The following is a 24,362-nucleotide window of genomic DNA, read 5'->3' as shown; positions in this document are numbered from 1 at the left end:
GATGGACCTATCAAATCCGCACTTTCCTGAACTATACATGAACCAAAACGCAGCCATCCTTCACCCAATTCACTTTTCTCTGAATTTTGCAATGCAGTTCTCCAACCCAATTGCCATCTGTCCGTCTCGGGAGACAATGGAGGGGTGCTCCTTTGAGGGTGAATTCAAACTGCTGTAGGGTTACAGCACCTGCTGTGGCTGTAGAGACCAATATGAGAGAGACGTGTTTTGTTGCAGCTGGGACAGATGAAGGCATCCGGTTTCTTCTCTCTGTGCTCCTCCCAGTCAGTGGTCATTCCTTCTCATGTCACTGCTATAGATACAAGCCTGACTGTATGTTTCCAGGCACTTCAGTTGTCTGCAAGGAATTTTCACAGGGGGGGGGGGTTATGTTACCAGCCTTCCTGTCACATCTTTGTAGCACAGACATGGTCTGCCAGTGGACTTGGTGACTGAAGCTCTCCCCATAGAACACGTTCTTGGGGATCCTGCCATCTTCCATTCTGTGGCATGACCAAAGCAGCGTAGACAGGAGTGCAGGAGGCAGGAGTGCGCTGAGAATGTGGGAGAGCACATCTTTGTTTGAGACTCGGCCCTAGTAATGTGTTATGAAAACATTGGGGTATTTTGGGGGTGTTTTCTGCAAAGCAATGCATGTATTCGCGCAAAAATGCGTTATTTTAGAGGAAATTGCTTTGCATAAATATTTATTAGGCAAATTTGCTTTACAAACAACGTGCATATAAGGAAATATGCACACTAAGCTGTTGATGACGTTCCATGAGGATTTTTAGTTATTTATCTAAAGATTGCAAACTGATGTGGAAATGTGGAGAACTGAATTTAAGATTGGAAAAATTAGAAATTGAGGGCAACTGACATCAGATTTGCCCATCCCTGTTCTACACTAATGGGGGCTCCTGCATGGGGGTCAGCACTGAAAGCTACTAGGAGTTTAGTACAAATATGACCTGCCACAATCACTTCTTAATGGCCAGTATCCCTGTATACCAGTGGTAGCCCCTCTCTGTGACTGGATCAGGTGCAGCTCTCCACTTGCGCCACAAAAAAACCCCTCTGGGCCAAGGAGCCCTCTTGCAGGACTAGAGTATGGAAGCCCATAAAGATAATATTGTGTGCCAGCAGCTGTATTTCCTTTTATCAATTTCATTAGTTCCTGCAGCACTCTGTATGGCTAGCTATGGAAATTGAAACTGCTAAATGAGTACTTTTATTTCATCAAAATCATTCTGCGGATGCTGAGCCCAAGTTAATACAATTGCTGTTCAGATTAATGAGGCAGCGTTTGCAGCTTCTCCTCTGTAATTAAACACTTCCATGGCTGGCAATAGCATTAAAGATGCGCCAGATGTTGAAAGCTCAGTGGTGAAACTTAAAACTGTTAAAATTGAAGGGGGTCACCTGTGAAACACAATCTCCTTAACAGTCACTTTCAGAGCCCATCTCAAGAATAATTTTGGTTTAGGATTAGGTTTTAGGTAGCTTGTTTCTTTCTTTCTTTTTATCAACCTATCATCTACATTTGAGAATTTTCTCATTAGGTTCTGAGCAAAAGTAACATAAACTGAACTTGTTTCCAAAATTACCTTTTCTGACCTTTCCCTAGATGATAATTATGAAACCAGTCAGCTTAGAAGACTTGTTTTTAAAGAAATCTTATAAAGTAGTAGCAGAAATGTCCCTCTTGTGTGCCGGTGTCAAATTTCAAAATTAACATTTTGGTTCATGTGCTTCTAATAATCACTGACCCTTACTTCATGTACTTTCCACAGGAAATGAATGCAGCAGAAATTACTTTGACCCTCTGATGGATGAGGAAATAAACCCAAGGCAGTGTGGGATGGAGGTCAGCAAAGAAGGTGAGGTGGAATTAAGTATGTAATTTTTGTGTCAGAATATTCTTTCCCATTCATGGAAATGAGGTGACAAAGATCACAAATTCGGTTCCATTTAAATATCCAGCTTACAATTTAAATTATAAGTATTAGCCGCTCTAAATGTGATGGAAAGCCTTGGTAGTCTTTGATGAAGGACAGTGTGTTAGCGGGCAGATACAAGCAACTCAATGTGGCCTGGCATTTTGCTTACAGGTTGTGTTTAAAACTGAGTTTCATGAGTGCAGGCATAGAGTGGAAAAACACCCACCTAAGCATATGAGTTAATTAAAAATGTTTAAAATACCTGGTCAAGACTAGCATAGCAAATTGTATAATTTCTGCAGGCCTGGCTTTGAATAACGCTACCGCAGAACTAAATTATTTTGACTGTGCGGGTTCACGATCAGGATTTTGTTGAGAAAAGACAACAATCAAGCATTTTCCTAGATTTTAAATCTCACAGTGGGGGATGTTATGTAGAACAGGTAGAATAAGTGTCTTAATTTTTCTCTTTTGGAAATTTCCTTTCGCCAATGTAATTTCAGCTAGGTTGCCAGGTCACATGACTCAGTGGAAAGGAGTTAGGATAAGTCCTGCCCCGACTAATCACTGACCAATCACTCCCCAAGAATGCCCATTTTCCAGTGTGTGTTCTGCCATTCCTGGCTCAGCTGGCTTTCCCCAGCTCAGCTGGGATAAGGTAGTTACACTGAGCTGGGATTGAGGGCTTATACTGGTGTAGCCTGGCTGACCTAGGAAGCTGCTGGTTGAGCCAGACTTCTGCCACATCCTAACTTGTTCATTCTGGAGGATCTAGGTTTGGATTGTACCGCTAGATTGAATTGCTACCTATATGAGAAAAGCCATAAGAAAATCTCTTCCCATTCCAAACTCAATAACTCACTTCTATGGTCAACCAAAGGACACACAATTAAGATGTGTGTATCTGAAGAAGTGTGCATGCACACGAAAGCTCATACCAAAATAAAAACTTAGTTGGTCTTTAAGGTGCTACTGAAGGAATTTTTTTATTTTACAATTAAGATGGATAATGCAAAAAGTGGGTGTGAAACCTGGGCCTTGCATATGGACTTCCATCATTGACTGTCTTGTTGGAGGCCCACCCTTGTTATAGAGGTACTACTTCTTGATTTCCACCAGTTGCTGCCCTTATACATTAGTTTGCAACAAGAGAACCTTCCTTCATCACACCCCAAACTTCCCTGTAGTCAGTCTTCAAATCCATCAGTCAAGGATGTGCCTGATAACTTACATGCAGACACACAAGCACACAGTATTTCCATTACTTGGGCATATAATAAAGGGTGATGTGAAACAGAAGGAACAACATGGCCAGTGTTTTCAAGTTGACATGCATAGAGGCTTAGGCTAATTTGTTCTTGTGAACAGGTTCCATGTGACGTTTCCTTGCTATTCCAAGACATCATTCAATTATCAATTTAAATCCAGCTGAACCATATCTCTACCAGCTTAACAGAGAGCAAGAAATGCCACCCTAAAGTTGTTCAGAACTTGCCATTTATAAACCTCCAAGGGCGGGAATTTCCCTTGTTGTGGTATAACTCAAGGCCACCACTGTATGTGCCCTTGATATCTGAATGTGACAGATGGACCTTTGAAAGCCATGATCTTCCCTCGCAGTGAAGCAAGCCATATGGTTCAAAGGTCTGTCAGTCTATCTTGCCATAAAATGTGTAAATACACAGAGACTTAATACAACAAACACCCTAAATCTTCCAGGAATGTTATCAAAGACCCATTCAAATATTATCAACTCGGTGTCCGCAGCCTGTTGGAACGGGAGACTGAACAACGTAAGATGAATATTAAACATTCCCTTGGGTTGTTATGTGGAACAGACAAAAGCCCTTAGAAAAGTCCGTCCAATTTGTTCCTTTTGTTTGACTTAATATATTAGGTCTCCCTGTGTCTCGGGGAGCCATATCTAAATGGCTGTCTTTTTGAATTTCTCTTACCATGTCTCTGGCACAACTGTCACTTGAAAGCCATGTGAAAGTCCAATTTACTAAGGGTATGTCAGCCATGGCAGGCAGCCCCAGGTTGGTTAAGATCTACAGAACCACAGCACAAGACTGAGCTTTTCTTTATTCCAGACGTAATTACTTTGATCAGCATGAGGCCACAGATTGGAAAAGAGAGCTTTGCATAAGATGTGTCCAGAAGACACAGTTTTATTTTTGAAGAGCCCAATTTATGATACATGTTTCCTCCTTCCATCACCCCTGCTTCTCTTCTCCCTCTCTCTCTCCTCCCTCCCTCCCTCTGGAAGTTTAAACATGTGAAAAGATATGCGGGGGGGGGGGGGGGTTAGCCTTTTTAACCTTAGTGTTTCTTTTTAAAACATATCCTTTGCTCATAACCCATTTATATATTGCACTGCTTCTGGGATGTAGCAAACAAAAAGCCAAATGGGATTCCCCCAGGGAGTCAAGTCTATAGCAGATCTTACTCTCAGAAGTGGAGTGGTCAGCCTGTGCATCTCCACCCAGTTCTGCCCAAGAAAGGAAATGGCAAGGTGACCAGATGAAAAAGCACCTCCTATCAGGGAAAGCCAATCTGGAGCTGTCAGGATGTTGTTCCACTGGATGGCATTAAACCTTGCTGGCACGGCCAATAATCGAAGAGGATGGTTGCCCAGCAACATTGGGAGAGCACCACATTGGCTACCCATACTTTATACCTAACATTTATAAAACTCCCACATCTGGCTTGCTTATGGGTCTGATCAGCTAGTAAACCTGACCCTGTCACCTCCACCTTGGTCTAATGATGATGATAATGACAATAATAAGAATTTTATTATTTATACCCCGCCCATCTGGCTGGGTTGCCTAAGCCACTCTGGGTGGCTTCCAACACATATAAAAACACAATAAAAGATCAAACATTAAAAACTTCCTGATACAAGGCTGCCTTCAGATGTCTTCTAAAGGTTGTGTAACTTTTAATCTCCTTGACATCTGATGGGAGGGCATTCCACAGGGAGGGCGTCACTACAGAGAAGGCCCTCTACCTGGTTCCCTGTAACTTCTTCTCGCAGTGAGGGAACCGTGAGAAGGCCCTCAGAGCTGGATCTCAGTGTCCGGGCTGAACAATGGGGGTAGAGATGCTCCTTGAGGTATACAGGCTGTTTAGGGCTTTAAAGGTCAGCACCAAAACTTGAAATGTACTTGGAAATGTACTGGATCCCAGTGGATCCTCTCAGAGTGGTGTTATATGGTCCCAGCGGCCACTCCAAGTCACCAGTTTAGTTGCCACATTCTGGATTAGCTATAATTTCTGAGTCAACTTCAAAAGTAGCCCCACATAGAGTGCATTGGAGTAGTCCAAGCTGGTCTGAGAGAGCAAAGGTTTTCTGTGACTGTAAGTGCTCTGCTTCTTAAGGATTACTGATTCCTGCCCTACTCCATATCCCAGCAATAGACTGTTATTGGGAGTGGCCATTCTGTCTCACTTCCAATATTGCTGTTGCCCTTCCCAGCCTTGTGGAAGTTGCTGGTGTCCAGGAGAGTTGTTAAAGGTGTAACTCTAGCTACACTTACAAGGGAACAAGCTCCACTGACCACAGTGGGACTTAAATCTCAGAAAACATTCATTAGTTTGCACTCTAAATGCTTATTACGTGCTGTAAGGGTGACTCCCTACAGGGAGCCAGCACCCATCATCTTGACGTCCACCTTGCCAAGTACAGAGAGCACCAGTGGTTCTGAAGCAGCCAGAGGGGGAGGAAGAGACTTGGAGGAGGAGAGAAATCAGAGGGAGGAACAATGGGAAAGCTCAGGGATGCAGGCAGATGCTCAGGGATGTTGCAGAGCCAGGGCACCGACCACTCAGGGAGGAAGCTGAAAGGGCATCGCTCCTTCTGGCGCAAGAAGTAAGAGTGCCGCAACGCAGGTGAAGGGGGTGGCATTTTGGGGTGCCCAGACTACTTTGCTGGCATAGGAACAGACGTACGCCATTGACGAATTCTGATTCGGGATGAGAGGTCATGTTTTAAGCTGTCTCTACACTGTAAATAAATAGCACAATAAACGTCTTTGAAGACAAACTGGACTCGGGCAGAGTTACTCTAGAGTAGCCACGACAACCCTCTGACACGTGCCATGTTATATACCCACTTAAAGGGTTTTTGAAATTATCCAGACTTATCTGACCTCCATTACTTCTCTTGTTTTAGTGCCTGTGAAGTTGGATGAGAAACTCCTCTATGACAAACTGATGACACTTCTAGATGAAGAGAATAGAATTCTGGTGTCACATGGTAAATGTCTTTCATTCACATATTTGAACTGTGTTTGTTTTTTGGCTCATTCATGTATAATAAAGGACTAAGAGTTGGCTCACAACTTCCCGACCATCATTTAGTTTCTCGTGCCGATGTAGGAAGAAGTTATGGTCCTACAGATGTTGCAGACCTTTAACTGCCATTAGTCCTGTCTGTTGACCATGGTGGCTGGAGCTGAAGGGAGCTAAAGTCTGAAAAGATCTGGAGGGCCAAATGCTCCCCATCTTTGCTCTGTCCAACTTCTCTGCATTTGATACCTGAGAGGTGAAGTGTGAATGGTCCCTGCCAAAAAGAACTGTGTGCTTGAGATGCTCCACAAAATTGGTCTGTGGTGGTCCACCTTCAACAGCAAATAATGTTTTGCTGTTGTAGTCAACAAGAAATGAACATATGTGTGTGAGACCAAGCCCTATGTCTAGGTGAATTTTCATGACTTCTACATAGAAATCATTAACCATACATTGGTCACAAAATAATTGCAAGCAGGCACATGAATCCATATTTACAAGCTATTCAACAAATGCATCAGGCCCCTAAACCATACTGAAAACTAAGACGATGCAATACTGTGTTAAAGCCAAAGGCCAAGCAATTTTTTGTGTGTTTTGCTTTTTTGCCAGCCTCTTAATTTTGCACCCTCAGACAATTCCATTTTTAAAAAAATCATAAAATGGTAGTTGTTGCTGCCACCACTCAAAATTATCACTTAATAATGAATATTTAATATTTTATTTCTGCCCTCCAGGCATCTGTCCTATATTACCAATATATCCATTTACCAATCGTGTATAGCACAAAATAATGTCCAAACTACAAGCCTATACATCATAATCAAACTAAATTTCACTGAGTTCAGCGGAAATTACTCCCAGGTAAGGGGCTACAGGACAACAGTCCTAAGTGCATAGGCAGTTACAGAGTGTACAAATTTGGAGGTAAATTAGTGTAGCTGACAAAACTGGTTTATTCACGAGAAATCAGAACACTTGGAATTCAAAATATACCAGATTAAAAAGCTCTGTATCCCTTGGTGGTAGGGTTTCAGCACAGCTTTGGTACTCAGAAATTGCTGAACAATGTTAACTGGGCAAAAGTTAAAATGTACATAAGATGTAGATATTGGAGTCAGTTCTGTGTCTGAACGTATGTAAGGCAAATAACTTAGATGTGACGTTTTCCCACAAAGTGGGGGGGGGGGAGGGAGTAGACAAATCTAAAAACATGGATTTCTTTTCATGTAACCCAGATGAAGTGAGATGTGAACAAACTGGTTGCTGTCATCTTTTAGTGATCCTAATATGGGAAAATGAGCAAAAGAATCCTTTTGATTATTTGTGACTTAAACTTCTGTAAGTATCAGAGCAAAAGTCATGTTATGGTTTGCAGAAGAGTATGTAGTGTTGTAATCCAAAAGTCCTGCAAAATGCAAGCATATGCTTGTAACAGTGAGAAGAATCTATATATATTAATGCTGGAATGAAACAAGACTATTTTGTTTCATTTCTAATTTTACTATTGCCCAAAAGGACTCCAATTTTTGCCTATTGTTTTGGTCCAAGCACAGGACTTTAATGACCTTGCAGGCAAGAATTCTGCATCAGCCTGCATTTAAAGGTGAAACAAGTAATATGTGCAAACAAAAGAACCTCGGGTTAAGTACGCTTCAGGTTGAGTACTTTCAGTTTAAGTACTCCACGGACCGTCTGGAACGGATTAATCCACTTTCCATTACTTTCAATGGGAAAGTTCGCTTCAGGTCCGCTCTGGTCAGACCTCACCTGGAATACTGTGTCCAGTTCTGGGCACCACAGTTAAAGAAGGATATTGACAAGCTGGAACGTGTCCAGAGGAGGGCAACCAAAATGGTCAAAGGCCTGGAAACGATGCCTTATGAGGAACGGCTTAGGGAGCTGGCAGGGCTGTCTTAAGCGGGTCGGGCGCCGTGGTGCGCGGATCGCTCCGGTGCCCCCGCCCCGTTTCTTCCCGCGGCTGGTGGGCGGGCGCAGCGTGCAGCGTGGTTTCCATGCGGCTTTGCTGTGCAGCGCCCCCCTGCCGACCCGGCGCCCCACGCCACCCAGCCTATCCCTAGAGCCGGCCCTGGGAGCTGGGTATGTTTAGCCTGGAGAAGAGAAGGTTAAGGGGTGATATGATAGCCATGTTCAAATATATAAAAGGAGAGGAGGGTGAAAGGTTGTTTTCTGCTGCTCCAGAGAAGTGGACACGGAGCAATGGATTCAAACTACAAGAAAGAAGATTCCACCTAAACATTAGGAAGAACTTCCTGACAGTAAGAGCTGTTTGGCAGTGGAATTTGCTACCAAGGAGTGTGGTGGAGTCTCCTTCTTTGGAGGTCTTTAAGCAGAGGCTTGACAGGCATATGTCAAGAATGCTTTGATGGTGTTTCCTGTTTGGCAGGGGGTTGGACTGGATGGCCCTTGTGGTCTCTTCCAACTCTATGATTCTAGGTTAAGTACGTTTCAGGTTAAGTACGGACTTCCAGAACCAATTAAGTACTTAACCTGAGGTACCACTGTACTAGGGTCAAGTGTGCATATAAAGGCATCTATTGGTGAAAACAGTGCTTTTTTTTCCTAACAAAATGTTTAGAGGTACTCTTATTATCCTATTCATATTGAAATACTTAGATTCACAAAACGTTTATGGGTATGTCCCCCCAGAAAAAAAGCACTGGGTGAAAATAACATACAGAAATGAATTCTGTTATGGGAAATTGTATACAAAAATGTGTATATTGATGTGGAATGTGGAGAGCCAAATTTAAGATTGGAAAAAAAATGAGAAACAGAGAGAAACTGAAATTGACAGATTCACTCATCCATCGCTGAAAGGCATGCTGAAGCTTCATCGTTCCACTCCACATGTTTATGTGCCCTTTTCTTGTCTTTGCTGGTTGCTTGAAAGTTTGAGTCAAATGACTTTGCCAGGCATGATACTAATCAGTCAACGCGGCAAGGTGTTACCGTTCTTTTTGCTGCACCACTGTATACATCCATAACATTCCTACAGCGACATTTTAAAATTAAACTTATTTTGTCGTGTATTGCATCTTGTTGGATGTGAACAGTATCTTAGAACTACAAATTGCGAGAGAGAGAATTTCTCCCGGCAAAAAGAATCTACTGCATTCTTTCTTTTTCTAGAAAAACCAGATGAAGACGCTTTAGATTCTGTGTGGCCTGCTGGCTTTACCAAGACAAGTGGACTTTGTGAGGAAGGTGATGATGAAGACACACTCCCTTACATCGAGCAGTTTGAGAAGAGTGTCCAAGACGAGATTATTCTCCTTGACAACTTTCCACTGAAACAGGTGAGCGCCGAGTACCAACACCCCTAAGGGAGAGTACACCCAACGGGCTCTTAAACATGCTCTGTGGCGACAGAAAAATGAACATCTTTTGGCAGAGAGCCGAGGGGGATGGGTTGGATGAGAGCCAATAAACTGAAAAAGACAAAAAAAGACAAAAAAAGAGAAGAAGACAGAGATGCTGTTTGCAGGGGTTCCTTCCCTTGGATCATGGGATTGCTCTGGACAGGAAAAGCATGGAGGAATGGGGCACCCAGTTATGGTGGTCATGGTTGGGGAAAGCCTGACAAAGATGGGTCATGTAGCAGAGGATGAAGGGGCAAAGTGAAGTCATAGCAGCGAAGCCAACCCACCACTCCCACCGCTGTGTCCTTCTGCTGCCTTACTCCTCTCTCTCTTGGTTACTGGCAGTGACGTCCCCATTAGGAAGCCACTTAAGTAACACTGCTCCATTCTTCTCTTGCCCTACGAGCTGCTACTGAGAGGGGCTGCTTTATCCATGAACAAGGGCTCTGTGGAGCCATACTGGGGTGAGGCTGTCTTCTTCTATTTGTCCCCGTGTCAGTTTCAGCTTATTGGTTAATTTTTCTAGTAAGGCTGTTTCCCATATTATTTGGTGCCATTGGTCCATGCTTACTCCTGACAGGTATCTCCCATACCTGCCAAGTCTCCCGCTGAAAAATGCAGGATCAGCAGCGCGTAGAAGCGACTTCCGGTGCTGCTCTGCTCGATTTCCGGTGCCCACACATGGGAAGAGTGGCACCCAAAATGGAGGCTCCCTGGCAGGTAGCAAATCCAGGGGATTTCCGGGATTTTTCTCCATTTGGGAGAACAGCAGGAAACAGATTAAAATCCGGGGGTTTCCCGCGAAAAACGGGATACTTGGCAGCTAAGGTCTCTCCAGTGTCTGGTCATGGTGTTTCTGGCTACTGAGATTAAATGGGTTATGAGTTCTTTGTGGTGTAAGTGGGCATTATTGTCTTGGAAGATGTTTAGTAAGGCCAGTTCTGGGGTTATTTCTAATGTTTGCTTGGTTATTTTACATATTTCTCGTATGGTTGTCGTCCAAAACACCCACCCACCCCACTCACACACGAAACAAAGATCACCACAGCCAACCACAAATGAACAACCATACCCTAGGCCAACCCCAACGTTTCTTACCTCCAAAGGGAACACAAGCGAACAGCAGAGAACCTGCACAAGCAACGCTGACAAAAAACCCCACATAAATTAAGTAAAATAGAAACATCGTCACCCACCCTCACCCCACCCCCACCCATCTTTTCCCCATCTACCTCTTTTCCCCTTTTCTTCCCAATGTCTCAACAAATGAAACTGATTTGTAAAAATGTTATGAGAGACATTGCACATATTTTTGTAAATCAAGAAAATCTTTAATAAACAAACAAACAAACAAAGGCTCTGTGAGTTATACAATTCTGAGCTCCAAGAGAGGTTTGGTTATTAAGGGTTTAGGTGATTGCAATGTTTAACTGATGCATTTAAAATTTTTACATTGTAATATTGCATGCTTTTAAAATGTTTATATCGTTTTATCATTTGATGCTTACCATCCTGAGCTCCTTTAGGAGAAAAGGAGAGAGGAACATTTAATAATCAGTAAAATAAAATAAACAAATGTCTATAATTGTGAGTTGCCTGGGGGACCTTGTATAAGCATCACATAAAATCATATAACAACAACAGAACAACAATATAATACCGTAATGTTGTGAAATAAAATTCTGTCCCTTAAATATAACACTAAAAATCTTTAAACTTTTCAAGAGCATCATCATGTTATGAAAAATAATAATTATGATACTACGGTACACAGTCTAACAAATACATAGAAGCAATAAATTCTCAGTCTAATGCCTTTTTATGCCATGAGATATACACGGGTTTGATTTAATTTTTTTTTTTAAATGCAGCCATCAGTAAAAGCTAATTTTTACCACAAAGTCCCATGCCGTAGCCTATCACAATAGGCATTTGAATGTTTATGAAGTCTCATCTGTAACCATTGAATACCTTTCCTTAACTGGCAAGGGAGGGTTTGAATCCACATGTAATAGAACATATAGAATTTAATTAGCTCTTAATAGTCGCAAGTGGAAGAGATAATTATTTAATTGGGTTTTTACCTTTTTATGGTAGTCTTAATTGATTTGTCACTTGCCTTCAGGTACTGACTCAAAGGTATTACATTACTTAACATGATACCTTGGGGGTTTCTACCTCCTGCCACGATTGTCTGCAATCTTCTCCACTTGGACATACCACTACCCCTTAAAATAGAAAGATATGCAAAGATAGAACAATCTAAAAATAAGCTAGTGGTAAAATATATATTGCTCTGGTTTTGACAGTGGGAAACACCAGAGATGCATAATGTTAGCGCCTTTATCTCTCCCTGAACCAAACAATTTTGCCTCTACTGTACAGTAGTATTCAAAGATCCCCAAACTGTTTTATATTCAGATAATCAGATAGTCAAGCAGATATATCCTCTGTGTTTTGTTTTGTAGTTTTGAGAAGAACCTGTATTCCACCAGCCCTTTGATGTAGTTTCCCATCTGAATTCATTTTCAAAACCCTGCCTTTTTATTCGCAAATATCACACAAATAAAACAGACATAAATAAACATCTAGAAATATCTATATATGTGAAAAATAATACTTCTAATTATGCTTTCATGTCATTAATGAGTTTGATAGCATGATTTGACAGTGTAGTTATTGAGAAGTTCTGTTCAATTCAATGAGACTTAAACCCAGGTAAGTATGTTTGCAACCTAAGAGTACACTCTAATCCAGGGGGTCAGCAAACTTTTTCAGCAGGGGGCCAGGCCACTGTCCCTCAGACCTTGTGGGGGGGCGGACTATATTTTGGGGAAAAATATGAACGAATTCCTATGCCCCACAAATAACCCAGAGATGCATTTAAAATAAAAGGACACATTCTACTCATGTAAAAACATGCTGATTTCTGAACCGTCCGCGAGCCGGATTTAGAAGGCGATTGGGCCGCATCTGGCCCCCGGGCCTTAGTTTGGGAAGCCCTGCTCTAATCCTAATTACCTGGGTTTAAGCCCACAGAATTGCCTAATGTCTGAGTAGACATGGTGTAAGGTATCCACCATTTTTCTGTCCATTTTGGTTTAACTCTGAGCTTATTCACACTTCCTCTTATCATAGAATCATAGAGTTGGAAAGGACCCTAAGAGTCATCTAGTCCAACCCCTTGCAATGCAGGAATCTCAACTAAAATAATAACAATAATTCATTAAATTTGTATACTGCCCTGTACCCGCAGGTCTCAGGGCGGTTCACAGGATAAAATCATGATATAAAAACACAGAATACATAATCAAAATAAAAACAAGAACAACCCAATGACACTCTCCAAAACAGATGGCTACCCAATCTCTACTTAAAAACCTCCAATGAAGGAGAGTCCACAGCCTTGCCCTGTTGCTTTTTCCAAGGGAAATTATTTATTTATTTATTTATACCCTGCACATCTGGCTAGGTTTCCCCGGCCACTCTGGGCGGCTTCCAACAAATAACAAAATACATTAAAATATCACAGATTAAAAACTTCCCTCAGCAGGGCTGCCTTTAGGAAAACCACTCTTTAGTGTTCAAGCAGGCAAAATGGCAATTCAGGTTTTCTCTGGATTGACCTTTGCTCTGATAAAGAGTGGGATTTCCCTGGCAAAGGAGTAGGGCAAGCGGAAAACCACTTTTTTATTGCGAATTTATTAAAAAAAGAATTTGAATAAAGGGGGGGGACCCATCGGCTCGCGTTAATAATAATAAAATGGTCATCCATCTTAGTTTACACTTATGGCTTGATATATTCTTGCCAAATGTCCAAACCAAGTTGAGTTTATAAAAAGTACATTAAAATGTAGCATGGGTTCTACATTTTAAGGAAGTGGTGGGTGTTTATCCTTCCAGCCTCAGTCTAAGTCTCTTGGTGACCACAAAGGCTCCCCAAACCCATTTTTGTTATCCTTCCATTAACACCCATACTACAGGAATATAATTTCAACATACACAAACATCCTCAGATATCAAGGGTTTTGCCAATTTAAAATTAATACAGACAACAGCTTCAGACCACAAAGAAAAAAATAACTGCATATGCTCACATCTTATGCCTCAGCAGTTATTTCCAACAACATATCTCCAGCAACTATCTGTATTAGAAAATGGCTTCCTATAAAGACATTGTAGAGTTCAATATGCAGTGCCCAAAGCATGCTTTTATTAATATTAATGCTGTTAATATTAGTATATGGAAGACATGAAGATTTCCTCAGAAAGTTTCTTCCTAAGTGTTGACGAGCAACGTAACAACATGTACAGAACATCAGCACAATAGCTTCACACACACACACACAAAACACACACACAACCCCCCCACAAGTCTGCATGCTGTATTCTAGTGAATATTCTGACTACAGAAATTGCTTTCTCGTGAGGGAAATATTAGTATTTTTAAACTACTTGCATCTTCTTTATCTTGTACAAGCCCGAAACGAACAGTTTTATATTGCAATTTACATAACTGAATTGGGGATTTGTTGAAGAGAAGTGATAGAAATGTGTACATGCTGATTTTCTTTTTCTGAAGACAGAAGTGTTGTTTTTTGTAAATTTTTATGATCACTCAATAGCTATACTATATGTACCAAAAAGATTCAATTGAAATCAATGTAAGGTTGTTCCCAGGGCAAATAATAGCTGTTGGGGTTTAATCAGGATAACAGTACATATACAGTAAGGGTTTAAACCTTCCCAATGCGCCGGTCTCAGTTCTGGTCCACCCACCCTGCCCTAGTCACAGTTACTATTTCAGTTAAGAACTAGACACATTAACTGTACTCACACAATTATCATAATGCCCCGTTTGGGTGTGTAAGAGAACTATATCAAAAACATGCATATTATAGGTGGAAGGGAAGATAGTCTTTTAAAATTATGTCAATGTCTTTATGAAAATGTGCAAAAAATTGTTATACTAAAAAAATATGCTTATTAGAATTCTAAAAGTTCAAATGTTTTTTTGTATAGGGTTTAAAACATAAAGGCATTTTCCAGCGCACACAAGAGTTCAGAAGGCGGCTTCCTAAAATCTTTCAAAGGTATGTATTAGTAACAGAAGTCTTTACCCCTTCCATTGCTTTCTACCTGAGAATCTTCCTATATATACCACTGCTATTAACGTAAAACCTTTGCTAGCAACTGTCAAGTATGGGAGTTCCTCTCTCCCTTCTGGTAGCTCAACTATAAGAATTAACGGAGCGTTTGGTAGATTTATAGTCCTTTTACTACAGCATTATTTTGCAACCACAGACAGGCAACCCTTCACAAGGCTATCAGTTGCTTACTCTGACTCCTCCCCACTTCCACAGCAAGAAGCGTGCCAACGGAAGTTCCTCCCCCCTGTGTCTCCTTTGTGCTGTGACATGCTTGGACCTCCAAGTTCAGGGGGAAGGGAGGGGTTCCCCCCCCCACTCTCTATTGATGTATCGCCCAGCTGCTCCCTTCCTTCTGGTTGCTTAGCTACTATCTCATAGCTGGGTAGCTCCTCTCTCAACTGAGCAGCTTCTGTGTCTGCCTGTCTCTCTGCTTCTGGAAATGCTGGAAGCAGGGGTGGGTGGGCGGGCGAATATCCCCCCTCCTCTTCTGTTAGGAGCTGATCTCCCTGTGATTGCATTCCCCAATCTTCTGATCCAGACCAGCCCCTGACATCAACTTTAGTATTTAACTTTTGTTAAAACTTGAGTGCAGTTGACCGTGGCTTAAACCATGAGAAATTGTAATGCTGGTTTCTATGGGCCCTAGTGCAGGGCAGTAATGCTTGGTGTGGTGAGGCAGAGCTATGGGGCCCACCTCCCATCCCTGGGTGACACTGCAGCTTGTCTGGGTGGGGTGGGACAATGGCGAAGCTGAAGCTGTATTGGGGTTCCACAGACACATTGGCAGAACCAATCAAACACTCCCACTGGTCCATCCATGCAGTCTCAGGGCAGTCTTGACTCCAACACAGCCTTGCCCCATCTCCATCCTGATTATCTGCTGTGTAACTGGTACCAGGATTGTGGCTCTACTGGTAATAGAGGCGGCTGCTGATACAGAGGAATATAGGTGGTGTGACATGGCTTGCTTCTTTGAAAGATTAGGGTTTTCATTATTAAACATACCACTTGCTTTAGTGGTTTTTGTTCTGTATTACCGTGTCAAAAGCCTCATCTTTCCCACCTAAACTAGCATGCTGCGGTATACTCTCTCCTGTACTTGCAGTGCTTAATGAATTGGAGAGCACAATCCAATTAGGAATGGGACAAGGTTTCTTAGGCTAAGGAATCACTCTCCAGATGATTCTGTGATTGTGAATTCAGCTAGAACAACATAGTAGCAGCAGTGCCTCATTTACAGAAACCTAAATGGCTGGGTACATTTTTAGCCTTCCTTATAGGCCTTAGATACTTCTGTGTTCAAAATTAGAAAATGTCTTCTACTATGTTTCAGAACAGTAGGTCACCTCACCTCCTTTATCTAGCCTGTCTTCCCCATAATTGTTGTAAGTCGCTTTGGGTTGCCTTGGACAAGATAGAGCAACTTAACAAAATAAATAATAGCAATGGTTGACATTTTATAGAAAATAAGCACAATCTAGTACCACAGAACTGGACAGGTTTCTTCGCTCTTTACCAGAGAGATGAGTGGAAGACCATCTGTATTCCTGGGCTGTTTCCTCCTTTATTTTTGCCACTCAGTGCTCTAGCATGGTACTCTTAGCTGTGCAAATAGGACTATAGTGACACCTACTGATGAGAAAGCCAGTTCTGAAACGTAGTTAACCCTCAGCAAACAAAAAGTGGGGAGGCAAATATTTAAATCCAAATCTGCACCCTCATAACCCTCACTTAACCTACAGCTGAAAGATAATCAGTTATGCTGACCCTGTAATCTCCATTGTCTTTCCAATAATAGAACTGGCAAAATTTGAGAAGATAGCCAAAATGTATTACTATGGCAATTCAAAATGCGTATGAGGTTTCACCGGTAGGAAAAGAGGCTAAATTGATTGCTATTCACCAGAATTCAACTTCTGGCTATGTGAAAGAAAAAGGAGAAAAATGTTGCACCCCTAAAAGAGATCAAACAGTGTAATGAAAACTGTTTACCTTCATAATTGTGTATTAGCTGCTAATAAAGGCAATAGATACAGTAGTTTAAAAGTAATAAAATCCACAACAAAGTGTATTTAATTTTAAATTGAATTGCAAGCAAATGGGTGTCCTAATGAACCCCTGTGTCAATGTAGCTCTAACCAAATTAAGTGAAATAATTTCCATCATGAGGAAACTAAATAAGTACAAAGTTTCAAACAGACCATTCTTCCTAGGAAAAGAGATTTTCTCTTTTAAATAGTAAAGTTCACAATACAAGTTGACTCAATTCCACTTTTAGGGCAAATTAGGTTAAGCTTTGTCTAACCTTCAGGTCAAGCTAGAAAGGGATGCCGAAAAAATCCTGAGGTGTTTATTTAGGACTGTGTTTCCCATACTCTCGATGGCTGAAGCATTTTCTCTCTCCATCCCCTGCAATTAAAATTTGAGGCACACTTTACTATTACATTTGTAAATGCTTACTTGTGGAATATGTACTTGTGATATACCAGGCAGCTTCTTCTGAGGTCATGCTTCATCTAACCCAGGGCCGGCTCTTCATAGACCCCTGGTGGTGCAGTGCACCATGGCGCGGGGCTGGTAAGCTGGGCGCTGGCCTGGGAAGGAAACCAATTGCGCCCTGCGAGGGCGGGGCGGGCGGCGGAGCGATCTCCGCCCCTCAGCACCAGGGCGCGCGATCTGCTCAAGATGGCCCTGATCTAAGCTAGAGGTTAGATTACTGCAATATATTAAATGTGGGGCTGCCTCTGAAGACAATTCGGAAACTTCAAGTGGTACAGAATCCAGCGGCCAGGTTGCTCATCGCGGTTAAGGCAATTTGAGCATATAATGACAAACCTGGCCCAACTGCCAATTAGTTTCCGGGCCCAGTTAAAAGTTCTGGTTTTGATCTATAAAGCTTTAAATGGTTCAGGACCACAATCCCTCAAGGACTGCCTCTCCCCATATGAACTGACCCAGACCCTGTGATAGTCATCTGAAGCCACAGACTGATTTTAGGAACACAGATACTTGGTTTATCTTGTGCCAGCTTTAGGGAAGCTTTTTAGTTGGGTCAGTGTGCAGAAAAAAACGGCTGCAAGATTTCCCCTTGTTCATTATTAGTCTTTGGAGATGATTCACACAATCATTTTAAAATAAATAAATAAAAACAGTCAGCCCTTTTTGGTCAAACTAGGTTGAGTGTGAGGCTTTACAATCTTCCAAGTAACTGCTTATAGGAATATATATTGCTGGTTTGCAGGTTTCCAGCAAGAGTTTGGATGAGAAATTGTCTGAAACTGAACACAGTCATCTCTTTCTGTAATATATATATACTATACTCTTGCTGTCTCTCTCTCAAAAAGGTGATGTCCTGCCCCTTGTGGGAATGTTGTGGGTAACAGGAGATGATATACGATATTGATTAATATTATCCTTCCTAACTCACGCTAGCAAGTTTCTTCACACAGCAGAGTGCATTTTTACACACCAAGAAAGCTGGTTGCAGACTCGTGCAAGTCTCTTAAGAGTCTCCTAAAAGAATAAAGAAACAACAGTCTTATTCATAAGTAACAAAAAGTAGTTTTACTCGCGATCAGGCAGAGCACAGTGTGATTCCTGAAGGCAGGCTTTAGGCTTAAAGTTACAAATATGTACAAACAAGTTTACCCCATATGGGAGATAACCTAGGGACTGCTGGCTGACAGCCAGCAGTGCAGTCCAGGTGAAGCAGGAAGCAGGCAGGATGAAAAAGAAGGAAGGTGGCTACGTGACTTGGCCTTTTACCAGGTCTGGAAAGGTCACGCCCACCTACTAGTCACATGCAAAAGGAAGGATGCTCCAGCCAGGTGTAACAGGAAGTTCAGCAGGCTGGACCAACATTCCCCATGCAAGTTCATTCTAAGCAAACAGGAAGTGTTGTACTTGACTGCTCCAGTGGATTACATCCCACACCCCTCTTGTTTGATCTATTCTTAGTGACTGATATCCAGAGGTAAACAGCTCCTGAACACGGAGGGTTCATTTCAGAATCCTTTCAAATATTCTTAAACCCCTCCTCTAAGCCCCCTCCTCCACCACCACCATATATCAAGTATTTATGATGTGAGAAGAAGTGTTTCATAGCTTGACGCTACTTCTTCTCAATGGAAGTGGATGGTCACACTCTAGTTTGGCCGTGAAGATAGCTGGCCTGTTTCTATGCACATGTGGGTGGTATCTCCATTCATGCTGTGCTGTTGTTCCAGCACCAGTTCACTGGTGGCTTCTCTTTCCAAGTTGTGATGTTGCCGCAGCACCAGTTGACTGGTGGTTCCTCTGTCCATGCTCTGCTGTCGCTCCAGCACCAATTTCCTGCTCTGTCTGGTGTACAAGCCTGTTTTGGCTCCCTGGGTCCTGTAAGCGAAACCTCATGGCCATGGGCCAGTAAATATGAGCTTAAAGTGCTTGCTGGATTGTGGCCCATTGTGTTTTTGGCACCAGTCTAGACTGACAAATGGAAGTTGTGCCATTACCAAAGTCATCCCATTTTATTCCTTCTCTACCTGTCAAAAGCTAAATATCCATCTGCCCTGAACAGCAATACTCCCTTCACTGCCGCATTCTTTAAAAAAAAAAACATATTTAAGGAATGCATTAAAATGCATGTAGGATTCAAGGGTCAACACTTTCTTTAATTTATGCATTCTATTAAATTTCCTACCCTCACTTTCCCTTTGCCACTGAAGCAAGGAAGAAAGTCGGGCATTGAAAGCAGCACCGAATGAAGGAACTGCAGCCAAGTCTAGTAACCTTGCAGGACTGAATAATGGATCTAATGGAGCAGCAGGTCTTTGCTGGGAGGTGAGTCTTTGTGTGTGTCTACTCTTTTTCCTGGGACACAGGTGGTGCTGTGGGTTAAACCACAGAGCCTGGAGCTTGCCGAGCAGAAGGTCAGCGGTTCGAATCCCTGCGACGGGGTGTGCTCCCGTTGCTCGGTCCCAGCTCCTGCCAACCTAGCAGTTCAAAAGAACGTCAAAGTGCAAGTAGATAAATAGGTACCGCTGCAGCAGGAAGGTAAACGGAGTTTCCATGTGCTGCTCTGGTTCGCCAGAAGCGGCTTTGTCATGCTGGCCACATGACTTGGAAGCTGTACGCCGGCTCCCTCGGCCAATAATGCGAGATGAGCACCGCAACCCCAGAGTCGGTCACGACTGGACCTAATGGTCAGGGGTCCCTTTACCTTTACCTTTACTCTTTTTCCTAATGTAAATTGCAAACTGACTAGATCAATTATATTCACTCCCTCATATGAAATCCCTTCCCTTCCCATTTTTAAAAATAAACGTATTAGTTTTTCATCAGGATTAAACGTATGCATCCCAGCAGATGCAACTGGATGCTTAAATAGAATGTCTAAAAGCATTAACGATGAATCATTTGGGCAAGGCTGGAGTTCTTCAAAACACTTCCTCGGCACTGGCCAAGCAAAGTCTTTCTGGGGGAGATGAGGGAAGGCGGCGTTGCGCCACCATGTAAATGAGACAAGCTTGAGATATGATGAATCTCCTATCTCCTTTTCCTACTCAACTGACACTCGCTTTGAGGGAAGGTTGTAAATGCAAGAGAGATTGTGGTATAATTCCTCAGACTGGCGTTTTTGCCCCCCAGTCACTATTCGATTATCTTCCAAATTGCTGTGTTTCAGAGAGATAAAGATTTTTTATGGCTTGCTGACTTGAAACAACTAGGAGAGCCAGAAAGAGAGAGGGCTAACTGGCCATGCATAGTAATTCCATTGGTAAATGACAAAATCTTTGTTTGTATGACATTTCCAAAATTACTACAGAGGATGAATCTGAAATATAAAATGTCACATTTGGCATGCAAAACTATCAAAATATATTTCAGTATAAAATTCATAGAGGCGTTTAATTTAGAATGTGTTTAATAACTCAGACTGCCTGCATCAGTAATCCTGCCTTGAGGTTTTAGAAAGATTGTCTTATTTCTTCATTCACATAATGTTAATTTTTCTCATGTGTGTGTGTGTATATATATATATAGTCAAAAATATTAAGGTTAAATCTCCATTGTTAATTATTATTTTTCTCATTTAAATTAAAATAATTGTCATTCAGATTAGTTTGTTAAGTACGGTTTGCGTTGAGGAAAAAAAAAACCCAGAAGAGGTTTAACTGCTTCATGTGTTTATTTAACTGCTTAATTTAAACTCCACAAGCTTTCTATCTATATGGAAATATGTTGTCTCTTTCAGTATAAATCCAAGGTTGAATTAAAAAAAAAGGAGGGAGATTATTGGCCACTATGGGCTTGGATCATGAGGCTTTGAAACACTTTGGCAAGTGAAGCATATTAAAATAATATGCTGTGTACTGTGTGGTACCTTCTCTCACAACTGGTTGCTTTACCTTGGAATGAGCAAGGAAACGCTCCAAATGGCTACTGTGGTGATTTGTGGTGGAGTCCTAACCCCAGCTGCTACCCAGTGAACTTAATAGTGGGGCTGCTGCCACATCCATAGCTTCACTGAGCCTCCTGGTCAGGAGAGTTCATGTGCAGAAGGCAGATTGCTGCACCTGCAATTGTACTTGGTTGCCACCATGTGATGGCATTGGGCCAGCTCAGGATCCAAGCGATACTGGATTGGCCCGGGCCCTCCCCTTCCTCCTCTTGAATGTCCTGCATGAAGGCTGCAAGGAACCTACTGGAGGCCCACCTGCCTGCTGCCTATTCAAAGGGAATGCAGTGTGTGAGAAATTCAATGTGACCCCAGGGCTTTCTTGAAACTTCCCCCACTTCTAGCCATCATAGCCATAGAACAAATTGTGAAAAGCTGCCAGCAGTATGCCTTCATGTCAGGAAAAGTGTGCTGTTGCCCATTGCTTGTGGGTAGCGGAGAAATGCAGATGTGATGATATCATTTCACCCTCCCGCAACTGCATGCTCTCAGGCAGGTGTGGCACAGGGGTGTATAAACCTGACCCCATAACACAAACCCGGGACCATAATCAACTCACAAATCCCCTGCAAGATTAGGGTGCCTCTTGACCCAACTCTTTAATTTCAGAATCAGTGAAATGATTGTGTAAGAGACAGGCCAGCATTGTTTCTGGGCACAATTCAAAGTGTTGGTGCTGACCTTTAAAGCCCTAAACGGCCTCGGTCCAGTATACCTGAAGGAGCATCTCCACCCCCATCGTTCTGCCTTGACACTTAGGTCCAGCACCGAAGGCCTTCTGGCGGTTCCCTCGTTGTGAGAAGCCAAGTTGCAGGGAACCAGGCAGAGGGCCTTCTTGGTAGTGCCGCCCACCCTGCGGAACGCCCTCCCATCAGATGTCAAAGAGAAAAACAGCTACCAGATTTTTAGAAGACATCTGAAGGCAGCCCTGTTTAGGGAGGCTTTTAATGTTTAATAGATTACTGTAATTTATTTTTCTGTTGCAAGCCGCCCAGAGTGGCTGGGGAAACCCAGCCAGATAGGCGGGGTATAAATAATAAATTATTATTATTATTATTATTATTATTATTATTATTATTTAGTAGATGGAATTTGTAGTTTTACAGAAAAACACCATGGGGTATGTATGATCCAAAGCGGTGAATGAGGAGATACAAATATCATCTAGAATTCCTTACCTGTGCAGACAGAGTTTGCTGACTGTAGCTTTATTCAAACGCTGACAAGAAGAATTTGGTGGCTTAAAGTGGGGAGGGTCTGAATTTGCACACACAAGTCTTCAACATCCCTACATGCACTGGGCACATGCATTTGAAAACCCCAGAAGATCTGAATGGCATTCATAAGCATGTGCAGCTCATTGCTCATACAAAACCTGGTAAGGCCATGGGAAGAGCAGGCACGACCTGACTAGAACCAGATCGCTTTTGATTATGTGCTCTTACTTTTGCAAGCCAAGTGTGTTCCTCTTCTATTTTCTCCCCACTAACACCCATCTATTCTTCCGTTAGATTGACTGGTCTCAAAAACCTCAGCCCATTCAGATCCAGCTGAAATGCTTACGTGGTGTTAAAGACAAAGTGCCACAAGGCAGCTATGTTCTCAAGGTTTCCCTCCGCGGACAGCTTGGTGGTAAAGTGCTTGACTGGTCTAAAGCAGAGGGTCAGCAGTGGGCTGGAACCACACTGCCCGTCAGACACCATGGGAATTTCTATGATGTGGAGATCTGTTTTCACCAAAGTGTACACACAGTAAGCAAAGTTTCTTCAATGTGCTCTCTTTTGCTTTGATGGTTGAGCATTTAGAAAAAAAAAACACTCAGTGATTTCTCCTTTGGGCTACATATACGTATATTGAATACAGTCCGTTATGTTCCTGTTAAAGGTACAGTTTAGGTACTTGCAGGCTCGTCTTTCCTGCCCCATCCACCCCAATGCAACCTCCTCCACTCATTTGAAAAATGCCAAATGAGATAATGTACTATATCATGCAGCGTTGTCAGCCGAGTTTAGATTTCGTCTGCATTTTTCTTATCTATGCAGCTTGTCAGCTATGTAATTCGATTTGGGTAAAGTAGCTTTAGAATAATAAATGAATGAGTGGGTGTATATATAATCCTTGTCTGAGTTTTGAGCTTCATTGACCCCCATTTGCTAAAAAAGCAGCATTTGGATTATTTTGGAATAAACCCAAGCACACTTGAGGCTCTGTTTTGCGACTGAAGTATACATAGATATTCTGATCCCCGTTGCATGCTGCGTGGGGCAGAATTGTTATGTGCCATTTGCTCTGGCGGCATTGAGACAAATGTCTGCAACTGGTTGAATCATTTGATTTGGAAGAAATTTGTCTGATAAGCATGAGCTTCCTCCCTGCTCCTGAATGATTTTGATTCCTGCGGAAAGAGCCTCGTGCGATTGCTGTTATTTAAAGCCATATACAGTGCTTTAGTGAATAAATTCATGGATAGGGAATTTGTGACCCTCCAGATGTTGTTGGACTACAACTTCTAACATGCCTCACCATTGTCCCTAATGTTGTAGTCCAACAACATCTGGAAAGTCAGTGGTTCCTCACAACTGGAATAACTGTTGCTCATTTGTTGATCGGAGAGGAGAGCAGAGCAGAACAGCCACTGTGAGCTGATGCATTGATACATGTTATGATTTTGTGTGTTTAGACCCAGAGACCTCCCCCCTAAATAAATTCACACTTGACTCAAATTTTTGTTTTGGTTTTTGGCAGAATTTAGGCCACAACTTTATTGATTACAGAAAGTGAGTGGTTGCATAGGCACTGGTTCGACTAGCTCCTGGCACCCTTGCAGGTAGTGCTGACCCAGGGCACCAGCATAGGTCAGCCAAGGATAGGCGAAAAGCTGGGAACATATCATGTTCGCCACCCAGATGTCCCCCTGCACTCAGGCATGCACACAACCCCCTCTCAGGGGTTGACCAAACCATTTGAGTCCCTGGATTCCTTTAACAGAATACCCTTCACATAGGGATGGCAAGACCGTTCTCCCATCCCTATCAACTGAACCAGAGCCTATCCGCCACACGTGCACCCGTGCTCGCCGCCAACCACTCACACCTATAACCAATCCCTTAACCCCGTTGACACAGCGATCAGCCACAAATCACGGAAGGTAATTTGT

At 42.5% G+C, this 24,362-nt stretch overlaps 1 protein-coding gene across 1 annotated transcript in view; it reads left to right on the top strand.

Moving 5' to 3' along the window:
- LOC118090247 (uncharacterized) overlaps positions 1-24,362 on the top strand; it is a gene marked incomplete at its 5' end in the record, with an annotated part of 136,561 nt that overhangs the window by 8,827 nt on the left and 103,372 nt on the right. The window contains 6 exons of the mRNA XM_088675166.1: positions 1,794-1,880; positions 6,118-6,201; positions 9,339-9,553; positions 14,639-14,709; positions 19,473-19,587; positions 22,717-22,956. Of these exons, the coding sequence (XP_088531292.1) occupies positions 1,794-1,880; positions 6,118-6,201; positions 9,339-9,553; positions 14,639-14,709; positions 19,473-19,587; positions 22,717-22,956 (812 nt within the window). The remainder of the gene's footprint in view (positions 1-1,793; positions 1,881-6,117; positions 6,202-9,338; positions 9,554-14,638; positions 14,710-19,472; positions 19,588-22,716; positions 22,957-24,362) is intronic.

This window comes from Zootoca vivipara, chromosome 8 (assembly GCF_965207765.1).
Source record: "Zootoca vivipara chromosome 8, rZooViv2.hap1.1, whole genome shotgun sequence".
Taxonomy (NCBI): Eukaryota; Metazoa; Chordata; class Lepidosauria; order Squamata; family Lacertidae; genus Zootoca; species Zootoca vivipara.
Note: the sequence above shows the minus strand (reverse complement) of the source record. Positions and strands in the feature narration are given on the sequence as shown.